The sequence below is a fragment of the Lonchura striata genome, chromosome 12 (genome assembly GCF_050655825.1).
Source record: "Lonchura striata isolate lonStrDom1 chromosome 12, ASM5065582v1, whole genome shotgun sequence".
Lineage (NCBI taxonomy): Eukaryota > Metazoa > Chordata > Aves > Passeriformes > Estrildidae > Lonchura > Lonchura striata.
Window position 1 is genome coordinate 24,139,693 of NC_140714.1, and position 17,805 is coordinate 24,157,497.

Below are 17,805 nucleotides of genomic sequence, written 5' to 3' on the forward strand. Positions count from 1 at the left end.
TCCACAGAGTCGAAGGAGAAGTTGCTAGCCTGTTTGATCACTTGTGACCGCTTGTACCACAAATCTTCTCTGTCATACCCCAACAAGGGGCACCAGTGAATCCCCACATCTCCAGAGAACTAACTCACACTTCCTCATCGATTAACCACCAAATATTATCCACATATTTGTCATTATGTCCTAAAGAAATTAAATGAGACACTTGCAGCTGAGGTCACATGGAAAAAATTGAGATGCAGATGTGGGCTCTTGGATAGCCTTCCCTCCTGGCAGGGGAAGCCGGTTGATTAGCCCAGGGCTTCAAAGGAAGGTGCAAGAAACTCAGGAGTAATAACTGCTGACTGTTTTATCCATCCATCCATCTGTGGCTTACAATCTCTGTAGTTTTACCAGACTGAATTTAAGCAATGGTTTGAGCTCTCAAAACAATCATTTCTGCACCAGTACTGCAAAGACTTCTGCTGAACTACAGATTTTTTAAGTAATTCAACTCTTTAAGTAACTTCTCAGCAATTATTTCCCCTTAAAAATATGTCATTTCAATAGTAAAACAATAACAGGTTGAAGCTATTATATTAAGTAACCTACATAAATGTAAAAGCCAGCGCTTCATGAGAGAAAATACAAGACTATAAAATTTACTATCCCTCTGTGCATTTCAGCGTTTTGTTATAATCTCATACCTTCAGAAAATTGGGGAGGAAAAAGGAATAAAAAGGGAAATTATGCCACAAATATTTTGCAACCTAAACATCTGCACTGGGAATGAAGCAGCAAAGTACACCCAAGGGTCTCTGTGCTTGGCCTAAACAGATTCCTCTGCTTTTTAAGGCAGCAATTCTGGAACTGAGGGAACTGATGTGCAGTACCCACAGGACCAGCATGACCAAGCATGCAGCCATGTGTCTGTCAAATCACCTTTTGCTCAAGAATCTTCCCTTCTTTGGTTACATAGCACCAGAAATTGTAACAAATCCAAGCTGCAGTGCACCCTGTGCATCTCCACTCACCTCCTTCAGTTCCTGCACAACAGAATTAAGGCGTTCGTTTTCAGACTGTGTGTTGGCAAGGACATTTCTTATCTGCTTCAATTCTGTCTGCAACTCCATAACCTTCTTCATGTAGTATTCTTCTTTGGTAGCTGATTCTTGAATCAAGGTTTCCTCTCTGCTCTCTCCATCTGCTGCTACCTTCTTGTGGTTGGTATGGGCCTGTCCAAAAGCCTAGGACAGTAAGAAAACACATATTTTATCAGTAAACCTGTAATTCTGCATAAGTAAATTCAATTTTAAATAGCTGAAAACATTTACCCTCATATATTTATTCAAGGCAAAGGAACATAACTTTTTCCTATATCCTCCAGTTCTGGGGTCAGATTTACAAATCCTAATAAGTGGCCAACACTGAGCTCTTGAAAGTAAACCACGACACCTAAACAGTGTTTTGTGATGCAGAATGCTTAAGTAGAACCTCATATAAACCCTTGTGGGAGGGAACAACAATGTAGTGACTTGAGTCTGTTGTTGAAACATGACTGGCTTTCAGCCAGATGACTGCAAAATGACCAGACACTGCTGCACATGCATATTCTCTATAGTGGGGTTAGATTCACTTCTGCAAAACCAGAATCACTGAGAACACATCTGGTATTAGCAGGCTGTTCCCTTTCCCAGGCTGGGAGCTCCCAGCAGCTGCTCCTGGCTGGGAGATTACAGCTCCCCCCCCCCCCCCCCCCCCCGCCCCCCGGGCTTGGAGACGTTGGCAGGGCTGCTCTAGATCCAGGCTAAGCCAGTGGGGTCACACTGTTTGAAGTAAGTCAGCAGACAATCCCCCAGCCAGCTCAAGACATCAATCCCCAGTAGTGTGCCAGCAAAGGTACTCAGAGGCAGGTCAGAAATCCAACCCACTCAGCACAGCCTGCCTCTGCTAGTCCTGATATTGGGCATTATTTTGCCGCCTCACATTTCTTTTGGGGGTCTTCATTTTGCTTGAAACCCTTGCAGGTGCTGGTCCCTGTGGCATGCTCTCGACACATACTCCCAGCCCAGCAGGGGCAGACACCCCAGCTGCTGCGGTATGGAACAGCTTGCAGCTGTCACTGGCACATGTTGGAGAGCAGAGCTGGCCACTTCCAGTAGTTATATTTATGACACACAGCCTGGCAGATCAGCGATATTCAGTAAGATTAAAAATATGATGTTTTAAATGTTGCACATGCTTGCACCACAATCTAACCCAAGGCATATTTGGAGCTTTCAGGTGCCACGGTATCTTTCTGGGATGCCAAAACATGGCAGATTTTCCTAGTCAATATTAATATCAGGCCAAGTCAAGGACAGAGAAGCATGTCATTAAACTCCTTATCTAGTTATGCATTTTCAGTTGATACCAGCTCTCCAGAAAAATACTGTCAGAGAAAAACATTCTGCTTTGAAGATAAACAGATCTCAGCGTTTTATTACTTCTGGATATTGCAGTAGGCACATTGATAGTGCAGAAATGACTGACTATACCAGGGCTGAAACAGCTGACCGAGTATGAAAAAATAAAGGAAAAAAGTAGAAACTAGCTCTGACTATGATTCAAAGCACACAGATATTGCTCCTATCAGACTAAATTTTATTTCAAATAAGCAAGTCAGAGATACAGGAGGCAAATATCCATTGGAGAAATTTTAGCCAGATTCATCAAAATAACCTAAGCAAAATAACCTAAAAAGCACCATATTTCAGACAAAAAGCACCATCTGGTGCTGGCAAGTCCTTGTCAAATGAATTTCAACAAAACAGCTTAAAAGCCTAATACCCAAAATCTCCATAAATGTTAAAGAGGTAACAAAAAGCACACCAGCTCCTCAAATACACTATTTTTTCCTGTAATAAACTAAGAATAACCTTTAGAAACCAGTGTGCATGACAAATCTCTGGCACAGAGAAAGGGACAATGGGTATCTCTTTGCCCAGTGAAGTACCAACATTTGCTCAGCTGCAGGATACCAAAACAGCAAATGAAAGTTCAGGACACTTAAAGACACCACAGCTGATCAGCCAGACTGCAGAGTCACGGCATGATTCTAACAAGGAGCTCAGTAATGCCACTAAGGGAGGGATTCTTAAGAATAATGACTAATTTGCTCATGAAAGTTCCAAGGCAGATGCTAGGCCATGGGTTTCTTTAACATCCAGAAAGAAAATGTCATCATTTAACCCAAGTCAAAATTGATAGAGTATTTAAACACAGAAACTGCCATAGAGGATGACTTTTTCTAAAATCCAATATCCTGTCTTCTACAGAGGCTAATGCCAGATGCTTCAGAGAAAGGTGCAAGAAACCAGATAATCTCTTCAAACTGGGAACTGCCTTAAGCCTCAGTGGAGAATGCCTAATGTAAATTTGGGAGAGCTACTAACTTTGAGTTACCCATGTAAAATACCTCATTTTTAAAGAGGTTTATGCATTTTTTGGCCTCAGCAAAATCCTACAACAACAAATTCTATGTATAAAATCTTACTCTTACATGACAGTTTTTCATCAGTTTAGAAGTTTCCCACATTTCCATAAAAGAATGCATATTTCTGTTCAGAGGCTTGAAGGTGTCATGTTAATTCCATGGTCAACTGTCAATCACTCACTATTTTTTGAGATATAAATCACAACTCTCTAGTCACTGAACTTCACCTTGCCATCACCAGAAAGTTATCACTACTTTTATGTGTGAGAGGTTTTTCCATTCACTACAACAGCCAGACTCCCTTTTCAGAAACTGCCTTTTATTATGGCTCGTTCCAACTGGCACAGCTGACCCAGCTAAACAGGAACCATTCACACACACTAACTGCAGAAACAAGGTCATGGTCACTCCTACCAAAGGACTCTGTTGTTCCCTGTGGACTCCAGGTATTTTTGCACAGTAAGACTGTTACTTGCTCTCAGCCAGCATGCTTGTAAAGTGTCAGCAGAAACCCTGCTGTTAGCTTGAGTACTGCTGTCTGGAGTACAGAACTGTGAGTAAACAGACTCTGACACACACAGAACATGAGAAATCTCCTTCAGCGTCATGGTCATTAGGACAGACAGCCCAGAACAATTCAAGCTGTGTGCATTTATAAGACAACACTTGAAAAGCACTTCCATTCCAACCAAGCTTTGTTATCTCTCTTGTATGTACCTAGAAACAACCTCAGACATCACTGTTACAAGCCATTTTCCTAATTCCTGTGGAGAAGTGTGACTTTTAACAAAACTGTGCAAAATTACAGGCAATGCAATTACCTGCCATAGCTACAGCCCAGACCTGTCTTAAATCAAGCTAGGAAAACTTTTTACTGCTATGCATGAAACCCCTAAACCTTCATACATGCTGGAGTCTAGCATCTGCCTATCTACTTTTGTTTTAAGGTTATTTAAAACACAAGAGCAGGAATCAAAGTTACCCTGCTCTTCCTCCTCTTCCAGAACCTCTATTTCCATCTACTAGGGAAGAAAACTGTTCACAGTTATATTGGTATGACAGAATTTGGAGTATCTCTTTACAAAATAAAAGTTTCTGATGTGAGGGCTGCAAAACATCATGTTCTGCTCAACAGCTGCCTCTAGGAATTATGAGGCACTAATCAAAGTTCTTATCTTCCAGATTCCCAAGATCAGGGCAAAAGCAAAATCAAAGATTTCACGAACCAAAATGTCATCTTGCTATTTGCTCAGCTGTGCTTGTCAGTGCACCAGAAAACACTTTTCTGGACAAAGGTACAATTTACTCCCAACTATCTCTTCAGAAAGCTGCATGGGACACACATCAAAAGCCCTCCTTGGGTTTAGCACCATCTGAAACCAACATAAATAGACCTCTACGCCCCAACACACAACCTCAAATTCTGTAATATACAACCCCAAATTTTGTATAGTCGTTTACCTCTGGACCAGGCAAATATGAAACACTGCCCAGTTGAGGACTCGCAGTTACATGGTGCAAGGGCAGCGAGCTTAGAGAAGTGCACCAAATCATTCAGATGCTAATTTTTGGTACTTGCTCATAACCTGCTGCCAAAGCTGCAGATCAACTGAAAGCCTGACAGGTTTCCTTTGGTCAAGCTGCCATCCCCTACCAGCCATGCCAGTCCGTGAGGTCCTTCTCCTCTCTTCTTTCAAATACACTGGACAATGTTGCCCAAAGGCCAATTATAACATCCCTGACACATATGGAAAATTTATCATCATTTGCTGGTGAAGGTTTACCAAAATTAGTACCAAAAATGCTATTAAATGCTATTACATTAACTTTCATGTTTGCAGAATTACTTACATTAGCAGACTCAAGGCATGTAGAAAATACATGCTATCATATTCTTGAACAGCCCAGAAAGTATCATTGCTAAATTAAGGAGATTACTACAAATTTCAGACGACAATGTCTTAAATCTCAAGAATTCAAAGCTCTCCACAACAATTATGAATGGAAAAAAAAAAAATCTAAACAGCAAATGGATGAGGCAGACTCATCCAAAAATTGCAATGTTTTATAAAATGGTCAAACCCAGTTCACTTCAAATTAAGCCCTGGATCAAGCTACATTTAGACTGTGTTTAAACTACTGATTTCCAAAAGACAGACTTAAAAAAAGGTGAAGCTTACTGTAGGTGTGATGATAACACATATTCATCTGTTTATGTTGCAGGAGGAACAAGCTCTCAATCATGCAGATGCACCTAAGTTTTTTGCATGAAACCCAGTATGAAAGATGCTTTCATATAAAACTCCAAGCTTTGAGAAGAAAGTTTTCCAATTCTGTGAAGTTTAGCATACAGCTAACATACCAAGTTCTTAAAAACATTGTTAAAATTTTAAACATGACCTTTTGAAAGAAGTTCTTTATCACAGCGCAGCTGTTCACGAAACACATGAAATGTGAAGAATCTCTGAAAAAGGCTTCTTAGATAATTCCAAATGCTTTTCTCAGAACAGTTACTGTGATATGGGAGATGCACAGATTGATCTCAGTCATGCTGAAAACAAGACTCTCAGGCCCTCAGGAAAATCAGAACAGTTCTGCCTTTTTCGCCTCTATAATCTGTCACTCCAGACCTCTACTTAGCCCAAAAGTCATTCAAAGTATGCTGATTATGCTTCCATATTTTCTGGGATCCTGAAGTAGACTGCTAAAAATGAAAGTAACACAAAATACTAGGATGCCACTATCAAATAAAACCTCCCAAAGAGATGCTGGAAAGGGCTTTTTCTGAACGAACGCAGTATGATTTCAAACCCTCTACCAACCTCTGCAAAGAGCTGATGTCCTTAAAGGCCTGTCAAGAGCTGATCAGAATCCAGGTGCTGCACAGGGACTGTCAGAAACTCTGGAGGCTGCCCTGCACTGTCTCTAGGGCACTACCATCACTCTGTACCTGTTTTTTTACACACACTGAACCACAGCAACTAAGAAACGGTAAAAAGAGAGTCTCATAGATGCTTAAAGCAGACATACTGACAAGGCAAGTCACAGCCCACTGGCCCAGAGATTACACAGATGAACAGAGGAAGTGACATCCCCCTCATACTTAGTCAAAATCACAGGGAGATTCCTGTGCCATGCAGAAAGACACTCAAACAAACAGAAAACAACATAAATATTTCAGTGAAGGAATTTCATAAAATAAATTGCTTAAAATTTCATTTATCATCTAAACCTGAACCTGTGTTCTCCATTTAAAGGAGTAGAGAGGGGGCAGAGAGAGACAATTGCTTATACAAAAGATGAAAAAATAAGAAAGAGGGAGAAAAAAAATCTTAAAAGAGCGCAGAACTCCACAATACAAATCAACTTCTGGACATCACTGATTCCCATGCTCATTTCTTCTCCAATGAAGACTCCTTCACCTGTGCACCTCATTTCTTCCCATTTTCCAGGCTGCGCTTTCTGTTACACATGATGCTGAAATGTCAAGCAGCAAGGGCAGTCCTTAGTAAATGTCACAATAGCCTTTTCTCTGCAGTGAAACACTGCTATATGATGCTAACCATTCTCAACAGACGAAGCAGCGTGAGGCACTAATCCTTTCCTTCACTCACACAGTGATGTTTAAATGATGCTTCAGCCCTTCTTGCTATCACAGTCACATTAACATGGCTGCTGCACCACCAACAAGCAGACCAAAATGTGCACAAGTTCCTCTAAGAAGCACATTAAGAAGAAGAGGAATTCGTTTCAAACGTATTGACAAGAAAAGCTGATATGAACACAGGAGAAAGGCAATAAAGGAGCGCTTGCCTGAAAAGAGTCCCTTGCCTTTCTCAATCAAATTTGAAAAGCAGAGTTATGCCCATGTGCATGCATGCACCATATGAGCAATACCATGTACAACCACCACCAGAGAAAACACACACAGCAGTGCCTATTCATCTTTGTGGTGAGGTTTGAGAGCACTCTAGTATATGTGTTTCTATTTCTTTTGTACTGAAGATGAAGAAGGATTTGCAGAAACTGCCCCTTTTAGAAGGCTATCATTAGCTACTTTTGCAGTGAAAGAATGGCTTACCCATAAAAATTAAACAGAACCCAAGCCTCCTATAAAAAAGGCATGATTAATCAAGATGTCCTTTTTAAAAAAATAAGGATAAAAGTAATGAGACTAAACATCCAAGAAGACATTTTCCTTCAGCTGTTCTCTACCACTACTCAAGAGATTCAAGTCTTTTTTCAGGAGGCTTTCTACTGATTAACAGAGATCAGCACTCACCCTTCCCCTCCTTCACTGACAGGCACCAAACTGTGATCAAGGTGCACATGCTCTCTCCCTTTGGTGTAAGGGAGCAAAGCCAGCCCTGCCAGAAGTCATTACTGTCCCCTTTGACTTCCAAGCAGAGGTCCTGGAAAGCTTGGAGTTAAAAGCCAAGGACATTAGACACAAGGTATTTCATTCACCACTGTCATTCATCATTGCCATGAAAGACCGTGGGCATTGCTGCTATTGAAAATGTGAATGCTACTTTTGTTTCAAAGCTTGTGCTATAAATTAGCTAAATACATATCCTCCCAAAATGTGGCCTCTGTCACTTACAAACATATGTGACTACTGACATCAAAAGTACATTTCCTGACAGTGTGGAGCATTTCCTCATCCCCAGTGTCCTGCTCTGGAGACAGCATGCAGGATGGTGTCCCCGTGGCCACCTCAGAACCTGCTGCTGCCTTCATCATTAGCCACTTTCCCAGGAAAGCCACACAACCATCAGCCCCCTGCACAGCCCACCACCAAGTCCAGCTGTTCTCAGTGATTTCAATGGGCACTCAACCAAAGCCTGTTTTTTTTGTTGTTGTTTTTTTTCATATTTGGTGATTTTTTTGTTGGTGGTGGTTTTGGTTGTTTTTGTTTTTGCTTTTTTAAAGAAAAATACCTATAACTGTAATAGGGAAGTAGAATTAAAAAGGACCCAATTGCATTCTACTGAGTTTAAACCAGAGAGGAATGGAAGTTTCAGTGAGCATTCATTTCTGCTTTCTTATAAATAAAGAAAAGGTGTGTGAGAGGGGAGAAATGTGAGGTGGAACAACACACAAGTCAACAGAAAAAAGTACTCCTTTCAGGATAACTTTAGGTCTGATGGGTTAAGGAAGAACATAAAACAAGCTATCCTGAGGCATCTTTCTCTGCTGTACATCATAACAGATCAATGAACTACTGCCAGGAACATCTCCACAACTCCAGACCAAGCCTCAAAGGAAAGAAAGATGGAAATGCGTAACAGAAGGAGTTGATGCTGCTGAACATCAGCGCTGTTTAGGAGCTAGACAGGAGAGGAGACTAGAGATTTCACTTACAAGTTGAAAGGGTGCCCTTACCTGCCCACTATGATATCAAAACATAGCTGAAATTCACTCTTCCCAGAAGTCACACTGCAGGAAATTTGATCATAAATTGCTGATTTTTAAACCCTCCTGCTAAATTTGATGGAATCATTTATTTGTATAGGCCAATTCACTACATTGGTTGACCCTGTTAAGCAGCATTGGGTCATCTTCCCCTGCATACAAAAGGAGAAGTGACTGCAAATGGACTCTGTACAGTGTCTTATTAAGACTCCTCTGCAAGCACTCGAGCTAAGCACCTGTCAGGAGATGCATTACAAATGACTGTGCAGAAACTTGGTATTATCTACAGTTAAATAATGTGTAGAAACTGAAAACCATGTGCAATGATTTCTAAGTATTACACTAGATCTCTAGCAGCTGACCTCAAAGAATAATTTCACTAAAGCCCATAATTAGTCCTGAGAAGATATGTTATGAACCTTCAGAGGGTGCAATGAAGGGTGCCTCACACAGCCTTTATTGTAATAATTCATAGAAGAAAAACTTTCATCTAGTGTTACTAATCAAATGATACCCATTGCTGTTCAGTAAGCACCAGATCAATAAATCACTGGAAACCGAGCAAATGCATCATGGAGTACCTCTGCTGACATCATTGCCTTCCTTCTCATCTTCACCTTTGATAAGGATAGTAGAATAGAACAATACTTTTTTTTACTCTTATCAAACAAAAGGAATAATGTTACCTTGGAGAAATGGATAAGGCTGACAAAGCAGAAGCCATGCAAAATAATGATATTATACTTCCTCAAAAGAGGGGGTTGAAAAACAGACACCTAAAAAGGACACCAGAAATTGAAGACCATCAAAAAAGACCCCAAAGAACACGTAAGAACTTCCAATAAGGGGGGCAACTATGTAAAAGAAAGTATTACATATGCATAAAGCAAGGGGGCACAGCTAAAGAATATGTAATCAGAGTATATGATAAAATCTCTGTTTACCAGGGCACTCCATTAGAAGAGGGATCCTCCAAGTGACCATGGCTGCAATAAAGAATGCCTGCCTTCTAATACTCAAAACTGTGTTAGAAAGTTTCCTTCTGGACAATTTTGGTACCACTTTAACCTATCCTGTGGCTGTGTGGGGCTTGAAGGCTGGATGGAATTAAAACACAACATTTCCGACAAAAGATCCCACAACATCATCAAAGAAAAATCAAATGAGATCTCAGTCCTTTAAACATGTATGTGTCTGTATTTAAAGTTAGGAGGAGTTATACCTACCAAAGACAAATTATAAACTTACTAAAACAAACTTATACTTAACAAAGCCAGTATATGCATTCTGGCCTTCACATTAGGCCAAAACGGAAATAGTTTAACTGCCCCACACACAACTTGCAAGAAAAACCTTTCTTTTTCTATTTGAACACAACGATTTGCCTGCAGTCTGTCAGGCATATGCACTGGGAATGTGTGTGGCCTTGCAAGTAGCAGGTGTGACCAAGATCCTCTTGGCAACCTTGGATATCCGGTCCAGCACCACTACCTCCTTCATCCACAGCCCAGCCCACACACACCCTGTGGCCAGCCACCACTTGGGTGCCAGTATAGCCACACAGATCTCAGCTCTTCATTTGCTCCTCACCATCACAAAAGCTCTCACATTTCCACGAGTTTGGAAGTAGGCTCTTTCTCCCACACACAAATATTCCCAGGGGCCAAACACAAGCATTAACTACACAGCAGGCGTAGATTCACAAACAACAGCTCACAGGAGATCTGGTACCTTCAGAGAAGTTGTGAGGCTTTTCAAAACATTATATCACTTCCCACCATGTCAGCCCACTCCATACTGACATCTAACATCTTCCAAAATGTCATGCAATGGTGAATATTTGTGCACACTCCAGGAAAGAGTACAGCACTTGATCTGACTTTAATTTTGTGGAAATAGTGGTTTACACTTTCTTTGGAAAAAGCCCAGTTAACACACAAAGTAATTCAAGACTGCCTTCAATAAAATGCTGTGGTGTGAGCAGGAGAAGGATTATACCTTCCCAAGTGTCCCTGCAGTGCAACCCTACAGCAGAGCTCACTCACCCTTAGGTGCCTGTTAAGTAACACACTGAAAGGAAACAAAGTGACATTATAGAAATTTGGAGAATCAGGCTGCCCATCAACGACTGTAAAAGCCTGCTGAGAGTGCCTCAACGTTATTAACTCCAGAATTCAGAAAAGCTGCTGCAAGATTATGAACTACTTTTCTACAAAATGAACATAAAAATAAAGCACAAGATACAACATCCTTGTTCCCACACAAGAGAGATTACTTATTACATATGAGCACAATCCACTTACACCACCAATGTTGAAGTGCAGGCTTCTATGAGGTCAACCAAGAGTTTAAGTTGGCACCAAAGGAACTGCTCCCTGGCTCAACAGCCAGTCCCAAGAAATTAAGTTTCACGTCTCTCTCACCTTCTCTGCCCCAACCCAGCACTTGAAATTACAGAACCAAGAAGATAATTGTTTTAACTGGGAGCAAGATTGAGAGGTTCAGGATGAGAAGACACAGTTTCCACTCACTCTTTAATTATTGGTAACCAAAGGAGCACACACACACAGAGGTGATAGAAAACACTTTCCAACCTCTTCACTGGCTTTGCTTCCCAACCAAGGACATTTTATCTGCATGGATAACAGTAAGCATGAAATCCTCCAGTGATACTCAAGTAAATGTCTTCCTTTTTTTTTTTTAATACAATAGCTAATAACATACAGCTCTCATTGCAAGAGGACTCCTCCTAAGAACAATGCTTGCCTGCTGTGCAGACACACCCACTCTAGAAATAACACAAGGAAATAAATTGCATCCTGCAAAACATATGTAATGTACAGCTTATTACACTGTTGCTTATTTACCAGCATAGTGGCTTCCCCTGGTTTGACAATAACACAAGCTTCGAGGAACAAACCCTGCTCTACAAGGAGCAAGAAATATGGCTGCATAAACACAGCCGAGTACATATAAATACCTACTAGTTGTTGGTACCAGAATGAACCAGGGTAGGAGGCACTTTCGGGGGAAAAAAAATTTTAAATCTCCAACTTATTACTTAAAATACTTAAGCAGCTTTTTAATCACTGAAGTATTAAAGGAGACCAACGCTAAGCATGGGATCATTTCCTGTATATGTCAAAGTTACCTGTGCTCATGTGAGCTCATTGTTCATGTCTTTTTACACAAAGAGCCTTATAAAAACCAGAACTACTAGTCAAATTTTCTGGTTTTAGTTGTCTTCAGCCATTCTCAGAGAGGCATGCACACATACATGTGCACAACTGCACAAGACATTTCATCCAATGTATCATTGGTAGCTAGTTCTTCATGGCAAAAGCAGACATTTTCTTGTTATCTAATTGCCCTTTCATTAAGAACTCATTACACCTGAATAACAAATTTATTTCTCCCCTAGAACCTAAGCAAAAGTCCAGAGAGTTTAACCCAAATACAACTGCATGATCTTTTGTGTCCTACTAGCACAGTATTTTCAACAGACTCCAGAGGAGTCTCTCGATTCTCTCTTGACATGACCTGCTTGCAACCTACATTCAGGCTTTGCTCTGAATTAGAGCATGTTCACTTACCATTGCCCATCATTATTGTGTATTGCTTAAAAAAATAAACATTAGACATATTTAAGCCTCTATTTTAAGTTTGGGTTAAAAAGCAAGAAGGGAGAGGGACAAAACCCAGCCTTCTTCTCGCAATGCAATTTCTACAAACACCCCGTAGAGAGCAACTGTCAGCTGCAACAGCCACATGGCCAATCACTGGTGTGCACCTGTTAATCTGGAACACACAGCTCAATCGATACTTGATGTGGCTGGTGAGGTACTGCCCAGTGCCCTCAGACGCCTGACAGTGGTGTCAGTGTCAGAAACAATTCAAGGACAAGGTTTTACCATTGCTTAAAAAAGGGAGGACAAGTGCATTTCTGTCTGCTCAACTCCATGAGATGCTTTCTAGAATAAAGGGGAGGATTAGGAAAGAGAGATACAAAATACAGGAGTAAGAGAAGCCCTGGTGTATGACTTAAACACTGGCAAACAGGAAACAGAGGCTTCCCTTAGGGTCCCATCCCTGAAGGGGTCCCAGCAGCACCACACAGGAAGGGAGAAAGCCCCTCAGCACATGACAGCACAAGCACACTGGCAGCTATTTTTACAGGGCCCTGTCAGGATTACAGCAGTCACTGCTCATTTTGGAGCAGAATACCTGTCAAAGCAGAGCAAAAACAGGTATCGTCCTTGCTGGCAAGACCAGGAGTTATGGCTAAAACAGACAGCCCAACAGAAAGATCTGCGCACCATCACACACATGCTGAAGATGTTATGGATCCTGCCCCTTTGTTCAAGCCCATTCTAGCAGCATCCAGCACACCTAAAGAGACTGCAGGTTATCCTGGGATGTGTCACTGTTCTGTGGCCATCTGAGAGGTCCTACATCACCATGACACTACCAGCTGCAAAGCAAGTGCCTCTTCTCTCCAAACATTCAAATACTTTTCATTATTTAAGTTTAGCTTTGTGTTCTACCTTATGAGTTAACCCACAGACTCCAAAGTTCAGACCTGATGGTACCACAGGAAGTCAATGAGCCTCACTGCTTGCAAGACAGAGTTGCTAATTGCAACAGGAGACCTTACCTCAGCGAGGCCCAATAACCAAAATCAAGATAAACTTGGGAATTCTCTAAATTGGATGCAATCTGAAAAACCCAAAGATAGCTTGTGAACACAGTCTGCTCTTGACTTCAGAAAACTTTTACAGAAACTTTAACAAAAAATAGAATTTTTAAAAATCCCTGCCAGAAGCCAAAATGGGGCTTCACAAAACACCCAAACAAAGCCCACAAAGTTCTGTCTTTGCCAGAAATGCAGCAGCAAGCAAGCAACAGCAAAGGGTCAAGAAAAAGCTGTCCTCAGATTTCAAATTAATCAAACACAATTGCTGGCTACTGTAAAGAGAGCAGAATTAGTTAAAATTAATGACTGAATAATAACAGGACAAGAGCCTGATTATTATTGGACATGGCAAAGGGTGATCTCTTTTTGTTAATTACAAAACTGTAAAGAGAAGTTGTGTAGAGATTTAAATTATTGGCTGAACTACATAGCACCTTGTCAGAGAATAAAAACATATTTAAAATTCTTCAAAGTTAAAATATGCATCAAAACTCACAGGATTCAACATAGAAAAGATTAAATTACCAAACTCTTCAGCAAATTGCATAGCAAACATTACGTACACACAAAGAGCAGTTAACTACAATTAGAAATTAACAAAAATATGGATCATTATAAGTTACAAAGGATGTCTGAAACCTGAAATGACACTGGTGCTTCAGAGGATCCAATGGAAAACAAGTAAGAGTTGAAAGAGCATGATGCATTCACACATAGTGAGAAACTCCCAGAATCATTAGAAAGGAAATTTTCAAAGTCAAGAAACTTTAATAATCTACGTTGTTATTTTATCATAAAGCCTTGAACATTTAGAGTTAAAGGGTAGTAAATCAACTCTGTGAATTTTGGAGACTTTGAAAGCAGATCACAGAGCTCCTAAAATAGCTTTACACCGCTAAGTCAAACCATAAATAAATCTTGTATTTCATTAAAAAATTATTTTCCAACTAATAATATTGAGACTGTAGGTACACATAAGGGAATGATTTCCTCCCCCCTCCAGGCAAATTTTTAAAAAATTACATGTTCATCATCTCAGGAGACAAGCATCTCCATGGTTATTTGATTCCCACTGCAAACCCAGGTATGAAGTGCTACTGATGCAGGTCCCATATGATTTCACACCTCCTGTGTAAAGGTGAGTGGAACTATATGGTTGGTGTGGTAGGCAATAAATACAGCCACCATGAGAAACACAAAATCCTGACCACAAATAGGAGATCTCAGATTGCAACAACACAAGACAGAACTGCATACACAGAGGTAAGTCTAAGTTCAGACTCTCTTTTTATAAGGAGTACTAATGAAGAGACAATAAATTATTACTCAAAAATAGAAAGGAAGCATTTTTCTTCCAAATAATGGATCTGATTTTATTTTGTTTTCATAATTTCATCACACCCCTGATTTCAGCAGGGCAGGACACTGCAGCAAAGCACAGCTGAACAGCAGGACGAAGGAGGAATGTTTACATTCCTGAGCAGTGCTCTCACAGCCAGATCCACTGAAAAGAAATCTTCATTATCATCTGTTTAAAAAATGCATACAGGAAACTTCATTTGGGATTTTGGACATGTAAGGGACCATCACTCTTTTAACTGTTCCAAGAATTAATTCAAAGGCCACTTGTCACCACAACAGCTATTTGACCAGCTCTTCTGTTTTGCCTATTTTTTGTTTTCATAGATGGGCAATGTCTGTCACAGATTCATTAATGCCTGTCACCACCTCCAGCCATTGGCCCTTCACATGGTTGCTAACTGAAAATGCATCCTAAAACAAATAAACACATCTTAAGTTCTGGCCTCATGTTCAGTAGGAGCGTTCAGGAAGACGTTTTGTTGCCTCTATTAATAATTTAAACATCTCTGTGAAGGTTCAGTTTCCCAAGGTCACACATCTGAGGAGGTGATACATGTGAACCCCTCTGCCAGCACCACTCACTCTTGCACTTGGGCAAGGACCAGACTATTCAGGAGCCACTTACTCCTAGGCCACAGACAGATCAAGAAGGCCCACACCAGGTCGGATCTTTGTAGTAATGCTACAGGCACTGCTACATAGAATCATAAGTGAACAGGATGGAAAAAAAAGTCTTACATAATAAGGATTTTAAGAGGATTTTATATAATAGTATATTTCAGATCCTATTGCTAGAATCCCACTGAAAATCTCCAAACTACTTTTTTCTCCTCAAGGAACTTGGTAAAAACATGGAATCAAAGCAAGCTTCTGGATATGTTTCACTGATGAGCTGTCCACAAACTTGTGTCCTCATTACTGCTCCCTCCCTCCATCCTATTTGACTGCATTTTCTTTAAACAAATCCACATATTTATGAGCAAATAAAAGTTTTGACTGCATCTTGCTGTACAGACACAGTAGTTCCCCTAAGGAGAGGCATAAAAGCCTAGTCTTAACAAGGGCTTGAAAGGTAGTCTTCTCCTGTCCCCACAGGTGAAACTTGTTTATTAATCCAGATCAGCAATTCCGAGAGTGGTGAAAATTAACCCTCCTCATTGATTTATGTTATGGCAGTAGCCTTACATAACAACAATAATTTAAACTACAGTTTTATGCACACAGCTACCTTGATTAAAACAAACCAATCCATACTGCCAGGACTGCCTTGATGCAGCACTTACACAGCGCATGGCTGGCGGCTAGTAAGTGGACAGCCAACAGCATGGACCCAGCACACACAGTCACAGGCAAAGTCAGTTCCCATCACTACAGCATCCAGGGTAAGGACTTCAGCAACAGGCATCTCCCAAGTTTCATATGGTATGAGCCATACAAGGAAGTGGTAAATACCTACTTCTCCATACACCTCATGGGGACTTTGGAGTTGCATCTACAGGCAGACTGATCAAAAAGCGTGAGTCCTCTCCACACACAAACTATTCAGGACCATTGTTGTACAGGTTGGTTGGACAGTGGCCCAAACAATAAGCTGTTTTCAGAAAACCAGGGATTCATCCTCTTATGTAGCATGAGGGTGGGATTAAGCCTTAATTTAGCACCATTTAGAAAAGATTACCTTTTAACTGCAATAGGAGTTGGCAGACACTGGCAGCAATGAAAAGCCTTTATCCTGCAAAGCTTCCAGGCAGTCAGTGACAGCTGCCAGGCCAGCAGCAGAGAGTTGGCCCATGCTGTCTCCAGACAGCTGCTCAAGGCCACTGGACTGATGGGGCAGAATGCAGGGGCCACACAGCTGCATTACAACTGCAGAGACAAACCCCTCATTCATTGGCATTCAGATTGGGTAGGATATGTGGGGTTGCCACAGTGCACTGAGGAGCCAAAGCCTTCACTAGGGCTCAGCTTTCAGTACCACCCAGAGTTCCCACCCAGCTCTGGTGGGACCCAGCTGGTTTGGGCAAGATCCAGTATTGGGGACATGCCCACTTCCTGCCTTCTGGTATCAGTCTGGCCCAGTCAGCAGAGGAAGATCCCCACTGACCTCAGCTCTGCTATTCTTTGGTGACAGGGCAAGAGAGGTATCATGCTGTATTTTCTAGCACTGAGAACTCTGCTAAAGCAGATACATGGCATGCCTCAGGTGGAAGGTTGCCAGATCCCTGCCAAGAGTTCCCAGTAGCCCATTGCTGCTCAGGAGCCTGTTACAAACGTCTTCTAGTTTGGAGCAAAGTAAAATGCTCTTCCAGATTGGCACCCAGGAAAATGTAATTCTTGTTCAAACAGAATTTACTGCAGCAGTAATATGTGTTTCACATCTGCACCGGATTAATCCAAGTTTAGGCTGGCATAGGATATCCTAAAGCCTACAGCAGTTTAACTCAGGCTAGCTTTTTCTTTAAAAGTTCAAGGAAAAGTAATCATTTCTATACATAGACAAGGCTCTAAACCAAAGTTTAACCCCCTTCCTCTCCACTTCTTATCCGTGTTGGGCAGTGCCTGGCATTTCTGACAGCCTTAGGCCTGAAAGATGAAGCCACTGCCCAGCTGGCTGAGCCATCTCAGTTTACTGGGAACCAGTGACAGGAGAAAGAACTCTGCGGCATGGAAGCTGGAGAAGAAAACTGAGTGACTGGTCAGATTAGGAGCCATGAGAAGTCCTAGTGTCAAGGGAGAAAGCAAATCTTGTAAGGAAGAGGCAAAGAGCATGTGTCCAAGGGAAAAGATAAGAGATGACAGTCAAGACAGTGGCACAGGGTAAGAGCAGCAGCAGGATCATCAGTGACTGCAATGGAATTCAACAGGAAACCAAAGAAGAGGAACA

At 41.3% G+C, this 17,805-nt stretch overlaps 1 protein-coding gene across 11 annotated transcripts in view; it reads right to left on the reverse strand.

Annotated features, from left to right (window-relative positions):
* BICD2 (BICD cargo adaptor 2) overlaps nt 1–17,805 on the reverse strand; it is a 50,570-nt gene that overhangs the window by 19,206 nt on the left and 13,559 nt on the right. For all 11 annotated transcript variants that reach the window (XM_021539529.4, XM_085590910.1, XM_021539527.4 and 8 more), the window contains exon 2: nt 1,011–1,223. In XM_021539529.4, coding sequence (XP_021395204.1) covers nt 1,011–1,223 — 213 coding nt within the window. The remainder of the gene's footprint in view (nt 1–1,010; nt 1,224–17,805) is intronic.